The 27,982-nt window shown below is 35.7% G+C and overlaps 2 protein-coding genes across 16 annotated transcripts in view; one reads left to right on the plus strand and one right to left on the minus strand.

Annotated features, from left to right (window-relative positions):
- The window catches only part of Mbs (Myosin binding subunit), a 50,775-nt gene extending 43,876 nt beyond the window's left edge, over positions 1-6,899 (plus strand). For 13 of the 15 annotated variants that reach the window (XM_053768226.1, XM_053768227.1, XM_053768233.1 and 10 more), the window contains 3 exons: positions 1,247-1,330; positions 1,501-1,599; positions 5,699-6,899. In XM_053768226.1, the coding sequence (XP_053624201.1) occupies positions 1,247-1,330; positions 1,501-1,599 (183 nt within the window). In that variant the 3' untranslated portion in view covers positions 5,699-6,899. The remainder of the gene's footprint in view (positions 1-1,246; positions 1,331-1,500; positions 1,600-5,698) is intronic. The other 2 variants (XM_053768228.2, XM_053768241.1) reach the window with 1 other exon arrangement.
- A 3,530-nt stretch (positions 6,900-10,429) lies between these two features.
- Positions 10,430-27,982, minus strand: part of fw (furrowed) — a 68,943-nt gene continuing 51,390 nt past the window's right edge. The window contains exons 7-18 of the mRNA XM_053768225.1: positions 26,268-26,394; positions 25,064-25,213; positions 21,714-21,890; positions 19,903-20,201; positions 17,312-17,546; positions 15,661-15,834; positions 15,175-15,354; positions 14,497-14,733; positions 13,820-13,999; positions 13,316-13,501; positions 12,691-12,979; positions 10,430-12,399 (exon numbers count right to left, since the gene is read on the minus strand). Of these exons, the coding sequence (XP_053624200.1) occupies positions 12,123-12,399; positions 12,691-12,979; positions 13,316-13,501; positions 13,820-13,999; positions 14,497-14,733; positions 15,175-15,354; positions 15,661-15,834; positions 17,312-17,546; positions 19,903-20,201; positions 21,714-21,890; positions 25,064-25,213; positions 26,268-26,394 (2,511 nt within the window). The 3' untranslated portion in view covers positions 10,430-12,122. The remainder of the gene's footprint in view (positions 12,400-12,690; positions 12,980-13,315; positions 13,502-13,819; positions 14,000-14,496; positions 14,734-15,174; positions 15,355-15,660; positions 15,835-17,311; positions 17,547-19,902; positions 20,202-21,713; positions 21,891-25,063; positions 25,214-26,267; positions 26,395-27,982) is intronic.

Here is a 27,982-nt window from a genome sequence, read left to right on the forward strand (position 1 = left end):
ATGCGTAAGTGTTATTATGTATCTGTTATTCTGGTGTTAAATTACAATAATCGGTCAAGTAATGTTAGGGTTCTGACAAGACACAACATACTTTACTTCCCTTGTACATAACTAGAACAGTCATTAGTATTATATATATTAAGTTTCAGAACTTAGTATAGTAACTTTATATTAAAAATATATATTGAAATGGTATTTGAGCATGTGCGAAAGAAGGGCGAGAACTTATTCCTCTGTAATTTATAAGCCACTAACAAATGACGTTATAACATAATTTGTGTAAGATTATAATCTTGCCATATAGTAATCATATTAATAATTCAGCCTTTAGGGTAAAATAAGTAAATATAGAGGTAACAAATTACGAGAAATAAATTTCGGTCACCCTAACATGTTTCCTAATGTTCAAAATGTTATTACATTTACAAACATCCACCCACATTTGTGCTAATTATCCCCAATGGTGGACAGATTGGCGCGCGCAACACCGACCTTCATAGTTATGTTTCTGTACTCCGTTCATGGAGAGTCATTAGTTTTGGCTGGGCTCATTTTCATTTAGCTGTTGCGACATCCTGATAAATATGTTTTGCAAATCTGCGACTGAATATTTGTAGCCATTATTTGCGAAAGTACTTGATGTATGTCAATTCAATATTCATAGTTAAATAATGTATATGTTATGGACCAAGTTATATGTTATCAAAAATGCTTGAATAATGCCCCAAGGCCAATGTGCTAATATATTTAGGCATTGTTTTTGTGATTGTCATGTATTGAGCAAACTATGGAACAGAGCAATTGATAAATGTTTTGTCATTATATATTAACTACAAAACTTAGTGATAGAAATAATTGCTGTAAAACCGACTCCACGTAGTCTTGTCGCACCACTACAGTCTTGTTCCTAAACTTTTAAAATCCTTGAAACGAATTGCCTAACAGCCACAATACAATGTTCATAATGTCCAGGTAATTTCCATCAATTATATGGCTTGTCCATGTTAGAAGTGCCCGGGCATTATTAATAATGGTACAATTAATCACCTGGTCCACGACTTAATTTGTAGGTGTGAAATCGGACAATATGTTATTATAAAATGCAGATTCTCAATTCCATCAGTAAGCTAAACGTAGCCTTGTAGACTCTTGGCTCCGTCTAACCGATAACGATGTTATGTTGGATGTGTATATATGAAAATAAAAGTAACAATAGGTATAATGTCGTGTCTCTGTCCTTTTTCAGAATCAAAATTCATTATCTGAAATTGAGAAGCGAGAAAAGCGAGCCATGGAGAGGAAACTATCAGAAATGGAAGAGGAGTTAAAGGTATCCATTGTTTCACAATAAACACACATTCGCTGACACAGTTTACTCGCACACAATTACATTTTATATCTACGACATTTGAACATGCAATGCCGGACTCAAACAAAATGGCGGCCGTTGACACACGCCACGAATATATTATTGTAGTAATGTTCGTGTTCGTTTTGTAGCAATTGCAAAAGTTAAAAGCCGAGAACGAAAGGCTGAGAGCTGAGAACCGAGCCCTAACGCGGGTCGTGAGCAAACTTACCAACTCTGCGGCAAAATAGGTAACTGCATTTTGAAATGTGGCTCAGTGGCGGCGCGCTGTGTCACTATTAGGAACTATTAATTGGTCGTTCTCCGATGCGATCCCGAATACACATCAAATGTTTTTTTTTTTTGCTTACTTTCAAGCTTGATTACTAACTTCATTTCTTATCATGTCTATCGAATTTCTGTCTTTTTTCTTTTATATCGAGTCTTGTTCTGTAGTCGTTGAAACGATCAGCTAATAGTTAACTAATCGTGTCATGCATTGTTGAATTGACTATAGATGTGTGGGTATGGTATTTTTACAAATACACGTGAGTCTTGACTGTGAATTGCCTATGCTATACCATACGCAATATGTATCATAACTACGTATCCAGGGTAAAATCATAGCTCGATATATATTTTACATTTTCCATAATTTCAACCATGTTTGTTTATATGTATTTAATTAATCAAAACGAGTATTACAATATATATTCTTTGATTACTTTAAATTATATACTGCACTAACTAGTTTTTATTTATACTTACTTACATCGTGTATGTCCTATATTCAGAAATTGTGACAATACATGAATGACAATATGATCGTATTAATTTCATACATGCGAAAATTTTGATGTGAAAATGTGAGCGCGTTTTAATTAATCGTTGAATTTACTGGAAGGATTTTGGTGAAATTTGGCACAAGAATATAACCTGGAATAACACGAGGGTAATTTTTGTCCAAATATTACCATGAGAACAGCGCCGCGGCACGCAGCTAGTAAATTAATCAGTGTATGTATGTGTAAACCTCTGTTAGGTTATCAAAAGATAAACATATTAATTCAGTTGTATATAAAAATATATTTATATTATTTTAAATTTTTATTTTAAAAATTTATTTTTGTACTTATATTTTTTGGAAAGGTCTTACGTGTTGTAAAATAACTTACCCATATATTTACGGAAACGTGTTTCAAACATGAGACAAAAATGTCTCGTTTCACATTTGAATAAACGTATAGTTTGACAATATTTCATCTGTTTATCAAAATTTTTTGATATTTTACTGGTAAATAAATAAAAAGCAGACTCAGATTAGTAAATATGAAATAAATAATGTTATAAACTGGTAATATATATTGCGATCTCCCATTTTCTCAATCAATTTATTTACATTATATTCAGAAAGAAATAGGACGCAATTTTTTTCTGTCAAATAACAGGTGGGAAAATTACAGTCATAGTTGTTATATCCAAAGATAGATTTGCGTTACTTTCTGCTGTAATTTAAAGCGTTAACAAATTATCTTTATATTTCCCTGAGAGATAATTCTTTATCATTAAGTTAGCAATTTGTTTATAAGTATATTTTTACTTTGAACAATAAAGACACACACACACGTGTCACACACGTTTCCGGTCAATTTCTGCCACCCCACTGAGTCATAGAATGTCGCGAACCCCAATATAAAACCCGTGACATACGGCTATGAATCTGTAACATTTTATCTCATCACATAGATCACCATAAAATGCTGTAGTGTTTCTATTTATCTGAGACTTTCCGTGACAAAATGTTATGGTTGCGATGTTAGCCATGTGTTCCGGTGTCGTAACGGCACGATACGACTTAGAGGACTGCTAAGTATTGTTTAATTCAGTGAAGTTGATCGGTTAAATGAATCCTATTCTTTAAAATTCATTTTCAAATTTATTTTCAATGTAGGTAAATAAAGAGCTTTGTTTGTTTGAAACCTCATTATGTTGATCTAACAAATTGTAGTTCTTTAGGTTCAAATATTTATCGTATAAGTTAATATTGCACATTTGAATATTTTAAAAAGTACCCTCGATTATGTAGTGAGTAAACAGACAAAGACTAAGAGCTAGCGTATAGCGTAGTCTAATGTGATAGAACATTACCACACAACGTCTATCTCTTCAAAAGCGGCAAGATAGGTGTTGCAATTTTGGGCTCAGAATGAGATATCATGGATAAATTGCCATTTAATTTATCGATAATTATATCATATCTAAAGTTCCGATTAATAATGTTAAATAATAATATATAAATTGTTCAATTATAACGAAATTGGTCATTTCTAAGTCGTACTGCGCCGCGAGTGTGCTAGCCAAGCATGCGTTGACTCGTGTCTAACTTGCATTGACCTTTAGCGACATCTAAACGACATCTTGATCGCTGTATTGGCGACGCTTGCTACAGTGTTTAACCGGCTTTTGAGATAGTCGAGTCGATTAGGCGTTATACGATACACTCCTCAGAAAATGCTCCGATTTTTATGTGATTTTTCTTAATTTTTTAATTAATTTGTTAAGATCCATTTTAAGAGGGGGAATAAATGTTTACTTCATTTAATATAGGCATTATGCTGCCATGAATATTAATCTTATAAAATATTAATTAGTTATGATATTTAAATAGAAATAATTCATTTGAAACGTAAAATTGTCTTATTCATATAGGTACTTTGATGATTATTATTGGTTCACTTAAATGTATTAAAAGATTTTGATATAACAATATTCAGTACATCTGCATAATACTAATTGATATTTTATAATTATATTCCCGCGTACACGTGATAAACCACTGGCTTTATGTACTCCAATCATGATCCATCAATCAATCATGGGACACATATTTAAAAAAAAAAAAACAAATTGTGTTAAACTCTTGTTTTGATGAAAAAAATTTAATTGCTTAAAGAAATGTGTTATTAACAATTATAACATTTTTCCTGTAGTATCGCATTCTCGGCAAATATAATTTTAAGTTTATAAATTGCAATTGATAAATAAGATTTTCTAAATTAAATAATGAAATATGACGTTTTTACGTCTAGTAGAAATTGTTAAAGAAGTAAAAATCCTGTACCCATTATAAAATTTAATTTGGGATATATTGTTCTGATCACAGTAATGTTTAAGCGTAACTACATGTACATATTTATTTCTACACAGTGTGTGTGTTTTTTTTCATTGTAACATTTTGTTTTTACATCACACGATCGCCTTATTTTCATTTTTCACCACTAATAGCTAAGGTTCATTCATACAGAAACATAATACAGGGATTGTACACATATGAGTCACCTAAGAAAATTGCCTGGGCGTTCGTCTGGCAGAGTCCAGCAATTTTCAGTAAAACTGCTAATTCCAGATGGCGTTGTTCAATGAACTTTTTAACTGAACGGCAATTTTAACCGAGTGACTGCAACATGTATATTGTAATAGCTTCCAATAATTCACTGTATATTCGGGCGAAAGTATCACAAATAGTTTAAAATTCATTTTTATATCACAATACATTTATAGAACTATTTCAACATTATGTTTATAGAATAGCAAATGTTTTCCTACGACATGCTTTAAAACTTTTGTTGAGTAAAAAATATTGTCTAATTTCTGTCTCGATTTTTTTTGGAGTAAACTTAGGCTTTTCATGTTGGTGACATTTCTTTGAATTATGAAAATGCGGGAGTTATTATAATACCGAAGTCCCTTTTCTGCGTGCATGCCTATCGATAATGACATGGACATAGGAGTCCCAAGAAAACGAACAATTAATGTGTGCAATGTAAATGTAAATTTAACACGGCGACTAGCGACTTACAGAATAGGTTACGGTAGGGTTACGATTAATCTCAAGCGCCGTAGACACTATATTTATATCGACGGCGGTTGGGGGTCGAAGGGGGTATAATAAATGCCGAAATCTAATGAAACTTAAAACAATGTCGAGACAGAAAGCTACTTTATTTTTTAATTTGTATATAATATAATATACAATTTATTGAATGAGTTCGAAAATTGTAGTGACACGTTGAGTGAAGTCTTAATGTAACATTCAATTTTAGCAGACAACCTACAATCCCTACATAGTTTCATGATTATTAATTCTGTACAGTTTTTATTGTAGCGTGTTTAGTGTTGTGTGTGTCCTGTTTAGGTAATTGTGCAAATTCAATTTCTTCATTCTCAATTGATTTGCAAAAATAATATTTGTGATGTGATATTTTGCCCCAAATATGTGTTTTTTAATTTATTATTATATTATTTTGTTTAATCCGTTGTCTTTAAACCGTTTTGTTTCGCCAATTTCAGTTCCAACAGGCTCTTCAGGCCGAGAATCAACGACTGAAGGACGAAAATGGAGCGTTAATCAGAGTGATCAGCAAATTGTCCAAGTGAAGGTCTACCGCGGCTCAGGTGACCTAAACCAGAAGCCAAAAAGCCGACATAACATTTTAAAACTGGCTTTTATGCCGTTTCCAATGATACTGCCAAATCGAGCACCTAAAAATTATACGCGACACGACTATGAATAGTCTATACAATACAAATAGAGCTCCGCGAATGATGTAGACGGTGCGTAATCGATATTTCTTTGCCTTTTATAACACCTCTTTGTTAACCAGTGTGCATAGTGCGACTTTGCTATTTGTATCTCACCATCGAGTCGCAGCAAACCAATCACAGTGTGCCATTGTGACGGAACGACAACCACACTGCAATGTGATTCGTTCGCTACGTCTCACTTCGAATCAATTCGATAGTGAGAAGTGAAATACAAAGTTGCACTTCGCCCTCTGGTATGTCACTATCGATGAAATTGATGTATTTAGACTACCACTCACTTGTGCAACGCTAGTCGAGAACAATATAAATTATATGCGTGGCTCCGCGCCGCCGGAATACAATCTCACAATTATTACGATAGTCAAAGCGAGTTCTTGTATTTATAGTTTTATTCCGATACATTCATTTGATGTGCCTTCATTTATAATATTACGTACTTATTTCCTATCTTATTATGTACTTAGATAAGGGAATACAAATAAATCGTCTACAAAACAATGACGTCTCCGCCAAATATGAGGATGGTGATTGTGTTTTATAAATAGCGATGTTCTCCTAGTTTCCTTTGTGTTGATATTTTGGTGTATTCCTAAACTATGTAAGTGTAAAGTGGGATAGATAATATTCATATTTACTATGATCCCTGCCAGCGGCGTATGTATCTATATGTACTTTATTTAATTTTATGAATTTCTTTTAAGTCAAAATGTTATGAATTGTAGTTGTACTATAATCTCAGTTCGAGCATTAACAATGATATAATTTTTGATGTAAGAGATACTTTTTTTTATATAATTTATCAAAACGAACATTATTATCTTCGGACTTTCATATTGTATAAATTATATGTAGCCTGTTTAACTTAGCGATTCTAAAATTTTACATTAAAGTTTTATTTATTTCCAGAAATAAGAGTAAAATGTAATAAACTTAATACGTTAATTTATTTGTTTGTTTATTTTCGTTACCTTTTTTTTAATTTACTGCGTTCTTTTTATTATTATTTTTTTGGACACAGCGCGGACACAATGTCAATAAACTTTTGTTATATATTTTTATATTTACAAGTATCGTATATTTATTTTCTTTGACGAATTTACAACTGGTTAATGAATATCATGTGACAATACAAAAATACAAGTGTATGCCTGAATTAATGTAATAATTTGTTTAATTTTTTTACTTAGATAAATAGGATTAAGCATTTTTGCTGTTATTGGCTAGATTAAAGAAACAGAAAAAAGAAACGAATCAATTGATTGTATAACATAAAATGCCTAAAATGACAATAGCTACAATTCATAAAGCAGATTTTTTAAAATATATGTAGGTATTAATTAAAATGCGACCTAAATAAATTAGAAGAAAACAAATTCTGAGACATATATATTGTGCCATTAATGAATTCTATGCCCCATTTGACAAAAGAAGTGTATTATACAAATTTGTGTGCCTCATATCATAAGCCAGTGTGGACGTAGCCATGTAGCTATAGGTAAGAATGGAGCTATTAGTCCCGATAACTTTTTGATGCGATTTACGTATATTGCTATCTCTTTCATCGTTAGGCATTATATATATATAGAATTAGTAGGTACTCCGAAGTACTCACTAAATCCATGGCATTATATCAATGTTCATGTGTCTCACTTCAAAAATGACGAAGTTTCATACAAACTGGCAACCCCCAATTCACCCACTTAGGGATGGAATTTTGAAATATCCTTTCTTAGCTGTCGTCTCCTAGTCACAATCTACCTTTCTGCCAAATTTCATCTTCATGGGTTCATATACGGAGATTATACTATATTATATAAATGATTTTATTAGATAGTATACAAAATGTAGTCACAATTAATAAGGATTCTGATGGCCACAGTTTCTTTTCTTTTGTGGCAAGAGTGTCAAATAGAAAACTTAATTTTTTTATGTAGCTCTTAGGTCCCACTGCTGGGCAAAAGCCTCCACTCTTTTTTTCCAACCACTTCTATCCTTCGCCAGTTATTGCCGTTTACGACCGACAGTTCGGACCATCGCACCTTCGGCTTGCCTTAAAAACATTCTAATAAAATATTCTAGTGTAGCATAATCTGCGTTATATTTTTAGCTTTCGATGTTAATTGAATTGAAAGATATGCAATAACAGCGCTATATTTTCAATCTGTATTCTATAATAGTACGGTACGTTGTCATCAAAAAGATGATGTTGGGGCTTTATAAAAAGTTTACATACAAAAACGTTTTACACGTTTTTATAGAGACAATACATAACGTTTGTAATATTAATAACTGTGTGCTTAAAGTCTGGTTTTACTCTTCTGTAGAGTTATTATAAATTATAAAGGTAAATTTATTTCGAGTGTATGTTTGTTGAAGGATTTATAAACTGAATAATTCACAACAGTTTGATATACATGTATGCATATCATGTTACATATACCTGCAGTTATAGTAGTGTATGTTCCCTGAGAGGTAGTTAATAAATATTTTTTATACAAAATAGGGTGTCCCAAAGGAAGGGTGTTGTTTTTCGCAATTAGTTATCATTGATTTAAAAATATCTTTGACAGTACTGAAAATACTCTCGTTGTTACATAATTTGTCAACAAAAAGTTCCGAAAGGCTAGTAAATACTTATATTTGAGATTATTTATTAAACTAGATGCATACTTAAAATGTCAATTGTTAATACAATTACATAAATCACATTAAAATAAAATAAACTTAAAATTAAATAAATCAAACATCCCACCTCTAATTGTACGTGATTTGAGATTGTAATTTCAATTTGGACTATGTTGAAGTTCCAATTTTTCCACAAAAGCCATGACTTTGACTTCCAGGGTTTCAAAAAGGACGTCCGATTTTCTCGTACCCTCCCCCCCGCTCCCGCGTAGTGAACCTATCCTAAATGCACCACCGGTCACATCCGGTTAAGCTCGGTAGGTAGATTTCAACTAAAGTCAAAACGAAAAAAAAAATGAATTTAAATTTTGAATTTGAAATGCATGCAAAAATATAGAGATAAAAAACAAGGTTATAACTATCTATCTATGCCAAGAAAATCATTATAATTGCCATATTCACTCGCGTATAAATTTATAGGCACAGATTATATCCGTTATCATATAGTAGTTAGATGTCTAATATTTACAATTTTCGGATTAGAAATTGAGGGTATCCGTCACTAATTTCGGTTTGTTCCCATTGGGTCACACCGCGATTTGTAACACTGAGCTACTTACTCATCGGGAGAAAGAAATCTCTCTTTTCTCCCGATGTGTAACACTGTTACGAGTAAAATTTTAAATACACGATAGGAAGAGACCCCTGATTTTAAATAAATACGTTTTTTTTTGATATCCCAAAAACACATTCTCTGTAAATTATTTATATAAATAATTTGGCATGTTATATTTATTTATTGATTGATTGTTGTTATTCTGGGACCAGACATGTAATAATTTAAATAACAATTTGTAGATTTTGTATGACGAAATAAAATATTCTTATGATTAAAATAGTATTACCTGAATTAATTGCACGATGAAACACCTTCCTAATAAAATGTGAATGTTATGTTTGTAAATTCAACAAGTTAAATAAATTTATTTTTCTGTGACTAACGTCAGTACGTTAGCAGTTGTATGGCATACAGTTGTGCCACAAATAATTTTTTGACTTATTGTATGTGCAATTACCTATATTAAATAATTACTTTTTATACATTGTTAAATTGGTAGTAATTGTTATAAGGAAAGGATCCTATATACTGCCATTATTATATATCAGTGCTATGTATGTAGATAGAATGATAAATTAAAGTTTTTATTTGTAATGCTTTTTTGTACCTATGGTGGTATTTGACTCTTAAATCTTGTCTCCTCTTAAAATAACCCTAAAGACGTAAAATGTGCTACCATAACTGACAACAATGATAATTCTGAGTATAATCAAATTGATAAGCATTTAAAATCATTTTAACTACTCTATACTCTCATATAGTTTTAAAGCTGACTGTACTTCTGGCATAAAGTGGGTTTTTTGTTAAATACAGAATTGTGTAATACTTCTTTAAAAAAACAAAAATCTTGCAACCCCAACCGGCGATATAAGTAAAGATACTAGGCCAACGCATACACTAGAGCTATCGCCACATTTTTATTAATTTAATTGATAACGAAAACTAAAAACATACCACAGGAGATTATGCTAAACTAGTTACAATAGTTATATAGGCACAATTTACGTTTTTTAGTAAATTGAGATAACTATTTTTCTATGGAAAACTTTGTAATAAAATCAAGTAATCTATTAAGTGATTGTGCTAACAAAGGATTTTAAGCGGTATTTTTTTAAAGTTTTCGTTAATAGTTAAAAATTTGATGATGGCGCTAGTGAGCAGTGAGAGTTTTTTTTTGTTAAAAAATACAATAATCTATTAGTTTCAGATAAGGATGAAATAATATTGCCAAATATAACCAATACATTTATTTAACGAACTGATCTAGAATTATTAAATGTAAAATGTTTCGTACATACAAAAGTATAACAAATAATGATTACTAAAGACATAATTAATTGTAGAAAGTGAACACTTACATTACATAAATATAATCACATTTTAATGCGTACGTCTATCATGTCCATAGACAACAAACGAAAAAGTTATCCATGTACCAAAAATTAAATTATTGAAGCAGGAACGCTACATTCACATTTTGCAACTTTATCACGAAAATTATTATGACCTTATGACAAAATGTATTAATATAAAATGTACCGTCTGTCAAAATCAATAATTCAGTACACATATTGTACATTTATTAACAGTAATTATTAATATGTTTATTTTTTTCACCTGTTAAATAACTCTGCAATGGAAAGGTTATTTTGGGTCACAATTATTTGCAACAGGTACATACTAAAAATAAATGGTTGGAAGATAAATCACACTAAAAGGATAGTTTAAAATTTAATTCATACTTTGCTTATAACACTAGATATTTACAAAGAAGCGTATATATATATAGTATGTATATAGTTATCTTTTACTATCAATTTATGGCTCGTCATACATACATGGATCTGAATCAATATAGATTATACATAAGCAAAATATAAGAAGACACGCGCGACACGAAGAAAAGCCTTTAATACCTATATTGTCACAGTATTTGTGCTAGTATGGGCAGTTGAAAATCAAAATTCGCCGCTAGAGGCGCTAGTGTTGCGTTAGGTTAGTTACGCACATGCACACAACACAAACGTAAAAAAATGTTAGCGGTCGCGAAATCTCTCCGCGTTAGGCCTCATTTTAGCATATTTACAAAAAGAAAACGTTATTTTTCAATGTTTGCCCACTTTGCGGCAAGATGTGTAATATATCGGCAAAGCTCTTGTTTTTTTGTGTACTAATTAACTGCGTCAATATTATATTATGCAGTATGCATAGTTTATTGAGGAAAGTCGTTACAGTAAATTTTCTATGCAGTTTTGTATTTCGACAATGATGTCGGCATGTAAAATACTGGAGAAATGTTATTTTGGCATCAATTACTATCTACCTATCCTTAACTATTAATTCTAAAGATACATCGAGACGCAACAATAAATATAGTAATTTCATAGCTAAGCTAAGGATTTTGTTCACTTTAAAACAGATATAAGCTAAATAAAAATGATTCTTGACTGCGTATTTTCGTATTTATTTTCGGGATAAATCAGTACTTAGTGTCGAATGTTTTACTAAACATTTTAATATTCGTATTAAGATTACTAATATCAACGAAAATTCGCAGTCCCATGACTTCAAATTAAATAACTAATTATATTTTTTTATTCCATACAATTCCAACACATTTACATCTTTGGTTCAATACCTAGTAAGGGTTGGTCACGCTGAACACAATATAGTCCTCAAACTTCGTCTGACCTGAGATTAAATCCTACAAAGTGAAAGTCTAAAATGGTAACACACTTTATAATTTCGCAATCAAGGTAACGCTCAGCATTTACAGGAACACGTAGTAAACACCAATAAAAAAAAAAGCATTTTATGACACTAGGACGAATTAACTCGACACTTTGTATTGGTTACTAGATGGTCCTTCGGGCCGGATGACCGAAGCCGCTCTTTAATACAACACTGTTTTTGGATTTGTTTTTTTCAGCGTACTGCGACGCCATTAATGGTGACGACGGCATTCGGTCCCGTCGGTTCTGGTTCGTAAGCTGAGTCAGTGTCGCTCCTTCTCCCGTACTCGGTGTTGTCTGTGATCCTCTCGCTGTAAGGCGAGTCGTACACATTATCCGTGACGTGATCGTAAATGTGTCGTCCGTTTGTGTCGTGAAGCGTGGCGTAACTCATGACGGCCGCGTTTTGATCCTCTTTCCTTTCAGCGCCCTCTATGTTTTCCGTATTTTTCACTGGGGTCGCTTTGCGACTGGAACAAATGCATCTTAATTATTATATAGTCTATAACGATGCCAGTAGGAAGTAATGAATAACAGCGACAAATCAATTTCACGTCCTAAAGCATCTTTCAGAATGGTACACAATGTATTTCTCCGTACGAGCACATTTGTATGGAAAATTTCAAATTGCTTTGACTAGATAAATCGTATAATAATCAACCATGTGTCCTTACCCATTACTTAATATTAGGATTAGCGTGATAGAAACGAATGCCCTGAGGTTAGGTCAGGTAGGCCCCGAATATGAAAGTGATACTTACAGCCTCAAGTAAACAACTCCAAGAAGCAGCAGTAAGAAAAGCACGATCCCGCACCCCACGCCCACGCTGAGTGGTAACGTTCCGTTTTCAGCAGCCTCATTGCTGACGAGTTCGCAGCTGGGCTCGTCTCCGGACCATCGGCCGTCGTCCAGACACTTCCTGAGGAAGGGACCGACGCGCTGGAACGCCGGCAGACAGTGGTACTCCACTGAGCTGCCGAAAAGTGTGGAACTGTTCGCAATTATGATGCGTCCGTTGTCGATCTGAGTCGGGGCCTTGCAGTCGATCGCTGGAATAGAAATGATCAATCCAATTATTGGTCCAATAAAACTCATTTAAACAAACACTTGGACAGATACCGACGCGAATGTATGACCATTTCATATGTTTGTATGAGAGCTTTTATTTACCATTGTAAAGAGGAAATATTTGTTTTTTGTTTGTAATACCTTAAAATCTACTGGACTGATGTTATAGTAGTAGCATATACAAAGACAGAAGAAACCTTCAGGAGTAATATACGCAAATGTTTTTATTATGCTTTTACCCGATCCGACCCGCGACGGGTCTACCAGTAACCCTGTACAATCTCTCGCATAACGGACATCAATTTAATTTCACTTACGTATACAAACAGGCGGGGCTCCGGCCCATTGTCCTCTCGGGGAGCATGTCCTGGTCTGGTTGCCTTTGAGGCTGTAGCCCCTGTCGCAGCGGTAGTGCGCCTCCCCGCCGATGCTGAGGGTCGACGTCACCACCACCAGCCCCGCGCTGCCCTTGATTTGGATAGCCGGGTCCGGACACGTGATTTCTGTTGGGAGATAGCGTTCTCAATATAATATTAGTCTTTAGTACCTATGATAGTACGTAGCTGTTAGCACTAAGAACTGTCTTCTAAAGTAGGTATAATGATTTCCTGAAAGACTGATGATGGATACAGTGATTCTTCCATTACTGCTCCTCTCGTGCATTCTTTCTGAAACCGGTTTGTAAGCTTGTTAAAACCATGTCTGGTATTATTGCAATAGTGTCATGTTGTTGGTACTATACTCATAATCGGTTTCAGAACCAAATCCATGTCGTGTGTGTTCATCGCGCCGTTTTCTGACATTTAAAAAGCCGCCAATACCTTTGCATAGCGGCGGCTCTGAGCTCCAAGTGCCGTTGTCCTGGCATAGCCTGCGGGAGACGCCAGTCAGCTGCCAGTGTTCTGCGCACTCGTACAGCGCCGCCGCACCGTAGTAGGTCGCGTTGGTCGCCAGAGTTACTTGCCCGTTCTCCAGTCGTCCGGGGTTGCCGCAGTCCACATCTGATACAAAGAGTGAATAAATTAATCGACGCGACTTTCTCGCTAGAATCATAAAAGTCAGATGCCTTTACGCTACTTGAATAAAACTCAGACACCCCAATATTAGCAGATATAAAGACAGAAATTTCAGAGCCTTAGTGCGGATTTGAAATTTACTTTTCACTATTTTTGTAACCAGATATTATTTTTAGAAACAGGCATGCAGGGGAGGGAGGCATGCATACCAGATGGGAAGTAGTTACCGTAATCTATGAACGCCTCCAACACCAGTTACTGTCTCTCAACCTTCAAACCGGCACGCAACGACGCAAACATTGCTGATTGGCGGCAGAAATAGATAAAGAGACAAATCATCTGACAGTTTTCTCGGTGTCTTCCTCAGCTCAGGCAAGCACCAAAGCCCAGGGACAGCATTCCTATATTTTCTTCTCCACTTCGCAAAATCCTTTAAGTCAATTGATGAGAGACTGTCGACACTTTGCAGTATTGAAACTCACATTGGCAACGAGGCGTGGTGCCGCTCCACTGGCCGTTGTCGTCGCAAGTCGACAGACTTTCCCCCACCACCTTGTATCCCCTCTCGCAGCGGTACTTGACTAGTGCTCCGATGCGATACGTGTTGCCGGACGTCGAACTGACGGACGTGCGGATGAGCGTACGTCCGTGCATGCGGTCGTTACCCGTCACGGATACTATACTGTTTTCGGGCACAACGGGGTCGGGACAGCGGATTTCTGAAATTATTTTAAAATGGTAATAGAAAAGCTAATTATTATATCATTTTAGAACAAGATACGTACAGAGGTTTCGTTGAGAATTTCAGGATATCCATTTTTAATAAATATTTATAAAAATAAAATAACTGCATAAACCTTTTTTTCGTTTTGAAAAAATAATCCCCATTTCTTACTCATCAGGTTCGAAAGTCATGCTTTACCTAAAAAATATCTTACTACACTGTATGACACAGTAGGATCCTAACTAATATTATAAATGCGAAGGTTAGTTTGTTACCTCTTCACGCTCTACCAACTGAATTTTCAATCAATCTTCTTGAAATTTTGCATACATGTACCTAGATTTAAATATCGACAAGGACATAGGGTATCTTTCAACCTGGAAAATTAACGCAGGCGAAGCCGCGGCTAAAAAAATATTGTAGTAGGCATTGTCACCTTCGCAACGAGGAGAAGAGTCGCTCCATTGGTGGTCCTCAGTGCAGATCCGTCGGACGGGTCCGATGAGGCGGTAGTTGGTGGTACAGGAGTACTGGATCACGCTGCCCAGGTGGGTAGTGCCGTTGAGGAGCTCCGCTGAGCCGTACGGCAGCGACGGCAATTTGCCGCAGTCCACATCTGCAGAATTCGACAATTCCTCTCAACACGACATCACAGAAATGGAGTGTTATGTTTCAAGTTCTTTATACAGAGTGACTTTTTTTAACTGCACAAATTTCGTAAAGCGTATGATGAAACTGAGTCGATGTCCAAAGAAATCGAAACTTCACGACAGAGCAATGGCGCATGGCTCATCCAGTTTTTAAATTTCCTTACAATTAAATGAGATCTATGCCGAAAGGGATCATCTCCAGATAAGCTTTTTCCCATCACTGGAAGCCACATAGCGCTTGAACCAGTGAGTATTCCTTGAGAAAGACTTACATTCGCATTTGGGCGAGTCGGCAGACCACTCGCCGTCTTGCTGACACGTGAGAGTGGACTCGCCCAGCAACCTGTGGCCGCGCTCGCAGTGGAAGTCGATGGTTGAGTGCACGTTGTAGTCGTACGCCTCCATGTACCCGCCCGCCGGCACTTCGGGGTCCGGACACGATATCACTGGTTCGAAAAATAACAGAAAATTGTGAAAGAAAAAATAAATTGGTAGGCACAGTCAACAGCACATCAAGTTACCCTGCATTAACCTCTATGGCGCAGTAATAGGGGCGAGTTAGCAATGAATTTGGTTGGGTTGATGTGCTGTTGATTTTACATTAATACTAATATTGTAAATACGAAAGTCTCCACTATGTCTTCCGTTTTCACGGCTATATTACTGGACGGATTTTGATGAAATTGTGTTATACATATAGGTAGTTTAAGAGCAACCAACAAACCAGGTGGGAATATTACAATAGACTACGATAACGTAGAATGTGGCTTGATATGGAAATTTAAAAAAATCGTCGTTCGCTTCCCATAAGCCGATCGTGAAATTTTACTTCATGCCATCCACGGATTTGTTTAACGACGTCTAAGTTCGATCATGTATACTCATTCATATCTATTTTAGTCTCTATGAACCACTACGGCATTCTCATCTGAGCGTCTTGGTTGCTTCTCAGCCGTCGAGCATCGGAGCCTAGGGTCCGCTAAACTACTGCGAAACTAATCTAAAAGCCTTGCGTTACTGAGTGACTTACAGACAACGCACAGCCGAAACTAATAGGCGTAGAAAGATGAAATTTAGGTCTGTAGGGGAGCACTAAGAAACGATTTCCTGAAATTCCCACGGGAAACGGATTTTCACTCACATACGAAGTTGTGGGCAAAAGCTAGTAAAATATATGTGGTTTAACAAATGCCACACACACGCAATACAGATATTTCAGTTACATAAGTAATAAAACATGCCTTAGTCATAGTCAGGTCTAAAATTAGAAGTGTGCTGCTTGCCCCAGAGTCCTAGATTCAGTTCTCACGATAATGAATGACTCTTAACTAAAATTAAGGAACTCATTCGCCTGAGAAACTAATTAGGTGCGTTTTTTATGATGTAACCGAAGTTCATATAGTTATAAAAATTGTGATTTAACCATTGATGGATTATCTCAATAAAAATTGGAACCTGTAACTTTTTTATCTTTCTATTTGACTTGAGGTATGCGTTATGTAATAATCTAACGAATGGTTATGATTAATCTTTGGCAGGATGTTATGAGGAGAATACCTACATAGAAATGGGTCGATATGGTATATTTGCATACCTATCTGTCTGTATGAACGCGATAAACTTAAAAACTGCCGAACGGATTATTATTGTACGGTTGTCATCTATAGATAGATTCCTGAGGAAGGTTTGGTTTCACCGGAGTGAAGCCCGGACGCGCCGCTTGTTAATTATATAATGAGACCAGTATCCATTAACTTTTACAGAACGATTCCAATGCAACTCAGTTCAATCTAGGCACCTAAAATGAATCGCATTCATACTAAAATTAAGTCGATGGTACGAATTTGCGATGCAGTTCAGTTTAGGTCGTATAGTGGATCGCGTTAAGAGATGATGGTAAGCCCCCTGAAAGTGAAAACTTACATTCACAAGTAGGTATGTCATGCGACCATTTCCCGTCCCTGTTGCAGGTGATCTCCTCGGCGCCAGCCAGCCAGTAGTCGGCGTCGCAACTGAACTGGGCAACCGACCCGTACGTGGTGGTGCCATTGAGCAGCTGGAAGGAGCCCTTGTGGACCTGCGCGGGAGTGCCGCAGTCCACGTACTTGCAAGACGGGGGAGTACCGGACCACAGCCCGCCGAGAGAACAAGTTACACTCTGAAAATTTACACAATTTTACTGCAAACCTATATTTAATTTAATACATACAGCATAAGACATAAGAAAGCATAAAACCGAGAAGGATGGAGTTCATTAAAAGAAGTCTAATCCCAGCACTGGAAAAAAGAAGGCTGTCATTAATGAGTTATAAAATAACACACTCGATAAAAAGTATTAAGAAGAAGAACTGGATATTCTTCTCATAGGCTGGCAACCTTCACAAACAAGCGCGTCATGCAGCTAAATGAGGCCCTCAACTTTCGCAACTCTTGGCCCTGTCAACCCCGTAAGGATTTGATACTGTATTAAGATAATCGAAATACTTGATTATTCAAATTGTTACCAATGCCATCGCGGGTTAGTCCTTGTGGAACTTGTTATAATTACGTTACAGTCATGGAGATAAAATTTACATGTAGTTAAAATGGTCACAGTATAATAAATAGCATCCGACATCCGTTTAGTACTTAGGTTTTAAGTACTTTAACAATTTTAATAATAGTGAGCTATCTACACAGGCGTTAAAAACTTAAATTGAATATATTTCTTTTTAAATCCTATCCTATTTTAGGGAAGCCAAAAAGCGTAGGCGCAGGGGGAAACCGTGAGAGAGAAAGCGGGACGGTATAATTATTTCCTGCTTGTATTGGGGCAACAGGTTGCTCTCGACGGATATTTGCGGAAAAGGAAGGGGAGGCTTTTGCCAGCAGTGGGACACATTAATAGGCTGATCAAATACACTGATCATACTTATTACGAAACAAAGCCGGGTCATCACTTAAGTATTTCCATTACCTCAGTTATCTCACCTTCAGACAATCAACAAAATTACATCCCAAAAAACACGTGATAAATGCCATAAATATTCTTATCTATAAAGACTGTGAGAGAATAAACAGATAATAGTTTTAAAAACCTATTGTTTTGGACAACAAAAAGTGGCCTCGTCCAAATTAGCCCCAAGTGGAGTTCCCAAGGTTACGGGACCTGGCGTCATCGGCGGCGTTGACTACCGACTTCGACAGTGAAAGTGAAGTCGAAGCGGTCACAGACTCATATTTTAAACTACAAAAAAGATTGACGCAGTTTTGGCATCAATCAGAAAATTATTACCTATGCTATAATTGAAGGTCGTCTACATATTTTCCAAAAAATCTAAGAATAACAAAATCTCAATCCTTAGCTAATATTTATTAATGTTTATTTGTTAGTTAAGTATCTTTCGGTTCGCAGGACCCCTTTACCGTTAGGCCACCACCGCTTCAGCGGAGTAATAAAAAAAATAGATCCGAGTGTTTTGTTTGATGCTCTTTTTCAGACAGAGTAGCTACGTAATACAGAAACTGTACCGTAATATAGAAAATTTTGTCAACAATATACTCTATATTACTCATAGTAATATTAACTTTAAAAATAGGAACCGACAGTAAAAAATTACAATCAACCAACGCAAAAATAGAGTGCTTTTAAAAAATTTAGCAAAATTTTAACCTAAAGGTTCAAGTGCAGCCTGTTTTTAGCTAAGATTTTCTTCACTTATCCAGTCTGCTCTCGAAAGCGATGGAAAGTAATTTTTCCGCGAAAAATAAACGAACGAACGAACTTGAACTTAACGTCGCTCATCGCAGGCTCTGCGGCGTGACAGCCGACATTCTCGAAGCTGCCACTAGCCAGATATCGCTATGAGCTGTCAAGTTCTCCCTAAAGCCAACTTCCACGTGGAGATAGGTTCGCCGGTGGTCCAAAAATATTTACGTTTTCCTAATTTTATTTGAAGTAAGATTCTACTAGAGTGTTTTCAAGATTGTGTTCTTTTTTACAAGCTTTTATTTAACTTGCAATGTAACTATGCATGTACGTCGCTATGTCCCATGTCTCGAGTGGCAACTTGCAATTCAACTTGAGTTTCGACCGATTGAGGTGAAATTTTGTATACACGTTAGTTTGGATAACAATGCATTATTATCATAAGCTTGACCTGACAGTGTACCCAGGAACGGCTCTAGACGTGGGAAACCTTAACGGCTTACTGCGCGGACACGATATTTTGTCACACATTGAATGCGATAAGATACCAATAAAAGCTTGTGTTAAAATTTTCATTTTTGTAAAATAAATATTCTCTTCTGCGTAGAAGTAATTGGAGCCTATTTCTTGTCACTTTCATTTATTAACATCGTTATTTTATATATTGTTTGTTTATTAGGAGGGATGCCTCTATGCTAATACAAGGTGTGTTCGGTTCGCTTCATATGACTTTATTGCAAATTGAAATCGAACTAGTTGGCACTTTGATGGAAATAAAGTAATTGTTTGCGATGACAAATGGTAATAAATCAAATAGTGATCTTACCGGTGGTCCAAACAAGATGAAGCCGTTTTGACAGGTGTAGGTCGCCAAATCCCCCGCCTTGTGCCCGCTGACCGCTACCAAAGCGCCCGCCACAGGCGGTGGGTCGGGACACCAGTCGAACAAACACTTCGCAGCCTCGCCAGACCACGCTCCCTCGTCGCCGCAAACCCTATCAGCTTCTCCGACCAAGGTGTAGTTCTCTCGACAAGAGTAAACTGCCTTTGCACCGTGGGTGGTGCGTGAATCGACTAATGTCACTTCGCCATCTTGGATTGGTGTCAGTCCACCGCAATTCACATCTGAAAGAAATTGACATCGTTTTGCTATCTAGAAATCTATATAGTCGTCCTTTTCCTTCTTTTATAAATCTTGGACAACGGACTTGTGTTATATCTTCATAAGACAATGATTTCTTAATCATCAAATGTGATATTGTGCAGTACTAGGAAGCATTTTGAAGTGATATAACTCAAAAATGAACTTTATAGAAGCCATTTTCCTATGACTTAGACCAGCGATCGGCAGCCTGTAGCAGTCAAGTTCAAACTCGAGCTAAACTGAATTATGTCAGAGTGCATGTGTCCATAATTCCATAAATTCGTAGGGAATTTGACGTAATAGTAAGGAAATCGCCTTCATATAATAAAATTGACAGATTTATAAGGCGACTTCAGAAAAATCTGACACAAGTGTTAACTACCATAGGTAAGTACTTCTTGGGAAAACTCTCAGATTGCGGTAATGGTATGTCAATACATCAATACACATCGTCAATCTAATCAAATCGTAACTTTAATAGGTACGGGTTTTAAGTTATGAAAATATTTTAGGTTTGATTATTTAATTAGAATTAAAAACAGTTCAGGAGATTCTTAATAAGTATTTGGGTATTTTACAAAAAAATAATTTTGACAAAAGTTTTTGTTATCATTAGAGATATCATTATTGTATTCAACTTGTGATAAAAAATTACGTCCGTTCAGTAAACCTTTGAGGAGGTTCCTCGTCAGGATTCGATCCTCCTGGCATCATATTATAGCATCATAAATGCATTGTTCAAACAAAACCTGTAATATGTAAAATTTACGCTTATGCTTCAGAATTGAGCTGCAAGATTTCACCAGAATAAAGTTAGTCGCTCTCATACCTAATGGTGAAAAAATAACTGACCTACAAATGTCCTGTTGGTACTTAGTCAATTTGCGGTACTTTATGGTGCAGTTTAACCACTTAGTTTCATTAAGTGGTCTTCCTGTATAACTAACTATAAATTGCAAGCAAGGCTTTCAGGATAACTTAATTTTCGTAGAGAGTGCAGCGCGTGTATCGATAATGTATTTAACGGGATGGCGTTCGTAAAAATATATGTCTATAGAAACGTTGTTCTGACGAGACCTCGAGAGAACGTCGGTAAAGCGGATATTGTATTTATTAATTTAAACAGGTAAGTATCTCGACTTATATGTATATGTACATCCTATAGCAGCTCTGACCTTACATTAATGTGAGATACATTAAATACAATAAACTTACATAGACCAGACAAAGTCATGAAAATTTTTAAAACTACATACTTTTTTACACATAGGTGTGATTTTTCAACCAAGTTTTATGAAATTCTACCGATGTCATCATAAAAATGCGATATAAATATCATCATTTGAGAGCGTTTTGATAATTTCAAATATAACCAAAAAACGTGTGATTATTTTTGAACATTTTAGGTTATTATTGTATTTGACTGATGATTCTAGAAGTGTGTGATTCTTTAATATGGCGTCATGTCGAAATGTTGTCCAGTTGTCACTTACACTTGCAGCTGGGAGCAGCTCCAGACCAGAAGCCGTCCTTCTCACACGTTCTGGTCTTGTCGCCGACCAGCATGTGGCCCTCTGGACATCTGTATGCTATCGAAGCGCCGACTTTGTAGTCATTCCCCTCGATTGTCGTGTTCAGCAGTTTGTCCGGACTGCCGCAAGATGGAGGCACTGGTGAAGATAAATATTAATTAAAACTACGAGCATAGTTATCTTAAAGTAGATTGCACATTGAAATATGTTTTAAATTCTTTCGCTGTATTTATTACTAGAGATATTAAAAGTAATTTATAATTTTACGACCGGGAAAATTTATCTTGGTCCTTTCATATTGGAAGGGATAACCCCGTTATTTATAAAAAAGTTAAATATTACTTTAAAATATGTCCGCTTCTTCTTCGTCTACGCTTTGGAAGTAGGCGGTAGAGTGAGTCTTAAACTTATGAATAATTAATGTACATTAACCTAAGTTTAAAAATAATATTGAATCTGAACTTATTTATATAAAATAATAATAAATATTCTCTCATCACTGCATATTCCCGCTAGCGTTCGGGGTTGTGAAGCATCGAAGCCCCGGGCCGGGTAAAAAAAAATTTTCGTAATAAATTCATAAAAAAAAACGTCAACCCTCAATCGAAATCGTCAAACCAAATCGTCAATTCTATTGGTGCCTATCAGCTGGCTAAATCAAAATCAAAATCAAAATCAAATCATTTATTCAGAAATTAGGCCTTCACAGGCACTTTTTCACGTCATAATCTAAATTAAATGATGTTTATCAAAGCTAAAAACTACTAGCATTTCGGAACGGCCACTGCTGAGAAGAAATGCCGAAAGAAACTCATTCAAACAGCTAGGCTGTGTGTCTCCTTGTCGCTTAGTACTACGCCCACGGTATGATATGTCTTATTTTAGGGCGGAACCACACGCATGTAAAAAACAAAAAATATTATAAAACCAATTTCGAAAAGCAACAATCGCGCAGCAGCCGCTTTATATCAAAATTGACTTGCGCAAAACATGGCGGTGATTCGAGAGCGCGCTGTTTACTTTGTTTTAGATACGCTTTGTTTAGTAACTTTTGCAATCGAAGCATCGATACACTTTACACGACCGTGACATGATTTACCTACTCGTGTGCCGAAGATTTATAGTGAAAAAACGCGCTACTGACCTACTAATTATAGTAGCTATCTCAAATCTAAAACAGTGGCGTAGCTAGCTATGCAAAGGCCCTGGGCCAAAAAATATACTAGACCCCATCTAACCTATTTAAAAATCGTTTGTTCTGTATTCTACGCACTTATGTATTCTTGTATTCTACACACGTCATAATCCATATTATCAATGAAAGTCATAATATATGTAGATTGTAGCTGTATTTAAAAAGGGGGAAATAAATAAAATATATTAAATTAATATATTAGGACAAATCCCACAGATTGAGCTAGCCCCAAAGTAAGTTCGAGACTTATGATAAGGGATACTAACTCAACGTTACTATATTTTATAACAAAAACATATATAGATAAACATGCAAGACGCGGGCCAATCAGAAAAAGATCATTTTCCATGATGACCCGACTGGAGATCGAACCGGGGACCTCTCGGTTCAGTGGCAAGAACTTTACCACTGCGCCACCGACTTCGTCAAAAATGTTGAGAAAATTTCACCACTTCAATTTATAGTTTAGGTCTAACACACGTCTAACACTCCGGTAGCTACGCCACCGACCCAAACAAATACATATATCTTTTCCAAATATATGCCTTTAAATAGAAACACATAACAATTTCGTGTCCCAGTTTTTGCAATCTGGTCAAACCAGGGTATAAAGTATTTTATAATGTGGTTGAACCACAATATTATAATGCAATACCGTTACAAACTATGGCGATTACGGAAATATATATAAAAAAATTAAGTATTTTTTTCATAGTCATATATAATTTATTCGCCAAACAACCGTTACAATGATCTTATATAATTAATAGTAATTAATAGCGATCTTATAGTAATTACAATGGTGCTAATTATGTAATTTATTTCTTAAAATCAGTACTAACATTCTTTTTAATGTAGGTACATACAACAACAAGAAAATTATTTTCGCCTGAGCTGAAATAACCAAGTTTGCAAAACTTTTCTTCCACGGATATCTCACTCAAAGAGTCAAACGATCTTAAAATCAAAGATTTTTTTTTATAATGAAGCAGGCAACAAATATGCAAGTTTTCATTTGCGGCCGTTACCTTTTTAAAAATTCAAGGCGTCTTTTAATACAAAATGCCAACGCAACAAAATGGCAATGCACTTTGTGTGTCTCTGTACCCACTCGCGTAGCACAGGGTATTGATTGTGAGCATGAAACCGCGTGTACCAATTTGTTTGAGTAATTAATTAAAAGCATCATAATTTTCGCATCGCTATCACTACTCACAAAATTTAAAATTATAAGTTTTTTTACCCAAAAATTTCTTTTTTGACATAAGCTTGTTTTCTTCCACAAAAGCTTGTGTTGTTTTAACGAGATTGTTGTAAGAAACATCTTATCATTAAAGCGTGACAAAAAATCACGTCCGTTCAGTAAACCGTTGAGGATTTCTCTCGTCGGGTGTCGTTCCTAGGTGCACAATCAAGTCATACTTATCGGAATAATGCATTATCATCCAAACTACACGCGTGTACAAAATTACAGCTTAATCGTTTGAAGATATCTGCTTCAAAATTGGGTTACCAGATTCCACCCGAACATAATTTATATGCATTGCAAGGCTTTTAATAAACGACTAAACTCCCGTCTCTATTATTCTCCCTTCTCCTTTTCAATGCGGTTTAATTGTTGGACACAATTAAAACACATCTAATAATTCTCATCTGTGCGATAGTTTCTAGTATCTAAACTACCCGTATCTATACTTATCAAACTCAAAAACATTATAAAGAAGAAAGTGCATGTAGTATATGTGTACATGTGTATAATAGTTCTAAAGATATCATCAGAACTATTCTGATGATATCTTTAGAACTATTCAACCAATTTCATAATTTTTTACCACCACTAAGCTTTCCTGAGCGACATATATACAAAATTTCAAGCCGATCTTCGCACGGGATCGAAGTCTTGAGTTACTACACATATACATATCCCCGTTTTCAGCTATGGCGACTGACTAGGTAACGACTGTCTCTACTCTGTGCCTTCATTAGAGTAGATATTCAAAACGAGGTGTTGGATAAAATTTGTCTTGTGCATTCCTAAAATACCTGACGAAAATCTCGCATTGCATTCGCGTGGCAATCGGAATAGAATCGATATGTACCTATAGAGGACACTCACGGTACTGGCAGATCCAGTGGAGGTAGTCCAGGTTGCATCCCACGTCGTTCCAGAGCCAGGCGCGCCCGCCGTCGAGCACCACGCAGTTTTGTTCGCCATTATAGTTGTTCGGCTGGTCCTTGCCCCATGTGGGCCTGGATACCACCTCACCTGATAAACAAATAATTATATTATTAAATACCAAGTCTTCCACGGAAGTTTCTACACTAGTAGCCTGTGGAAACGGTGTACAAGCGGGATACCCTCAGAGATATGCGCGTATATCGTATATAGATATGTTTCAGTTATGTTTGCGGAAGCCAGAGTTGATGACTTCCTTATCATACGCAAAAAGGTCGTATGCCTGCTACTTGTAGCGTTTGCTTGTATCTAAGGGCGGTCGAATATAGATTAAGTAATTTAATTGTAATAATTTACATAATTAATGATATTATACTAACATAGATCTTAAGACAACAAACAGTACTAATATCATATGGGAATATTGTTAAACAGTTTTTATCCCAATCGAGAGTGTAATATTGAGACTTTATAAAAATTGCCGTTTTTAACTTAAGTCATTCGATACTCAATGATACTAATTTATAATTTAAACTTCTCGCCTCGATAAATATCCAATGCCCAGGTCAATCTTGAAATTATCGACCTGACCGGGGATCGATCCCCGGTCCTCTGGTGTGGCAGTCCGGCTTGATGGCCATTACGACACAGAAATCGTCATAAGATATTTGTTAATAAATTAAAATTAAGATTTTTGTAAATAGTGAGTTGTAAATATACGTATGGTAATTAATCAGTGTAATTATTTGATATATTATGTACTTATAGAAAAACTTTAGCTACCGACTTTACACATTCTTTCCTTTCAGACCTCCGTTTTGTTACTCTCGTGTGTTACTTTTTGCGAGGCGCAACTTCATTCCGTTCTACCTATCGTGTTTTATTATGTAAATGCTTTTAATACATTTTCTTTTATACAAAGTGCAAATATAAATGTAGGGTAGACACCCTATTTAAATTTAATATGCACCATACGAATAGCAGATAAATGTTCACCTTTGAATAATAACCACAACTAAAACAAATCGTAAGTGACATGTGAGTAGACACTAAAATAGTATATTCGAGTGACATGTGTGTATACGTACAGGTACAAATTTATCTTTAAAGGCTAGAAAACAGCTAGTTTTGAATGTCTGCTTACCATCAACCCATTTCCAAGTTCTAGAAGTCAAGCCAGGCTCCTTCTGCGCCCCGATCCAGACCAGCTGCGTCTTCAGGTTGACCTTCCTCCGTTCCAATTCCTGGGTCAGAAAGCTGGATGTGGCGCCCTGGGACAACATAATAAAGTATTTACAAAATCAATCCTCACGGACACAATTTTCACGGCCATGTATAGTCAACAGCACGTCTAGCTACCCGAAATCATTGCAAATTCGCACCTATTGTCGCGGCATAGAGTACTAACGAAACTTGGCAAACAATTGACTGTAAATTTAAATCAATATAGCATAAAGTTTTCATATCTGTGTGTACATAAAGAATATATATAACAAACTAATCTATATAGGGAAATTCTATATATACAAACTAATGTATATATAGAATTTCCCATGGGCATCGAGGAAAACTGTGTTAAAATATCTATATTTATCATTACGAAATAAATATAGATAAATTATTGAAATATTTTTTCTTAAGTACATTAATAAATGACTTAGCTATAAGGTGTATGGTCAATGAGATGCCAATTAAAACTGATCGAGTACGTTGCAAAGAACACTTTATCACAAAACTCTAGTCACCATTTTTTAATAAATATTTACAATGTATGTGTTGAATTGAACTAATTCATCGTTTCTTTTTTTTCTTATTTATCAGGATATAATTTTGTGGTTAGGAAGCTACCAGAAAAACTCTGAGACGAGCGAGAGAGAGAGAGAGATTATTATGGGCACGTGCACACTGACAATGATCAAATATAATCTGTACGTTATTGTGCATATAAGAAAAGGAATATCTCATTTTACAACGTTTTAGTGTAATGTGAGAGAAAATTACTGCTTTGATATGTTATAAAATATGATTTATTGAAGATTTTTTGTTTATTTTGATTTTATTAAATTAAGGGGGACGAGGAGGCCTTTGCCCAGCAGTGGGACACATGAAGAGGCTAGAAGGTATAATGGAAACATATGTCAATTTTCAAACACTCGAAATTGCACTATTGGGCTATATTGACGAGTTATAATAGCGATCTTTATCATTTGTAACAAATATTTTTCCCGCTCGATTCCAGAATTTTTTCATGTCATTGTTATTTTCAATAATAACTCAAAAAGCACGTGTGACATGTATAACAAAGCCATTTAAATATTTTTTTATGTCACAACTCAACGAATAAGCGATACCAATTGTCACTGTTCCTAAAATGGCCGGTTGAATTCCGTGCTAAACCCTTAACCCAATTTTCAATCGAGAACCCGATATTTAGTCGGGATTACAAACGTCTGGAGCAGTAGCCGGATGAACTTGACTGCAGCGAACCTGGATGCTCAAGTTCATCGACGGGTTTAGGTAAATCATTAACATAATTAATACGACGTTGATTTTGGACGCTCCTACGCCATGCAATTTGAATATGCACTTTCAAGTTTAATCTATATAGTATTAGACATTTTTCAAGTTTGAGTCTTTCGTACCTCACGGATGAGTAAAATTGAATCAAAACTGTGAATCAAAAGTACTCAGGGCACAAGCGGTTGAGCGTAGTAGACGTGTTTTTATATTTTATTATTGAAGCGTTCTTGCATTTGTACAGTCAACAGCACATCAAGTTACCCTGCTTAAACCTCTATGCGTGGTAATAGCGGCGAATTGGCAATGAATGTGGGTAGGTTGCTGTGCTGTTGACTGTAC

Source organism: Plodia interpunctella, chromosome Z (assembly GCF_027563975.2).
Source record: "Plodia interpunctella isolate USDA-ARS_2022_Savannah chromosome Z, ilPloInte3.2, whole genome shotgun sequence".
NCBI classification, from domain to species: domain Eukaryota; kingdom Metazoa; phylum Arthropoda; class Insecta; order Lepidoptera; family Pyralidae; genus Plodia; species Plodia interpunctella.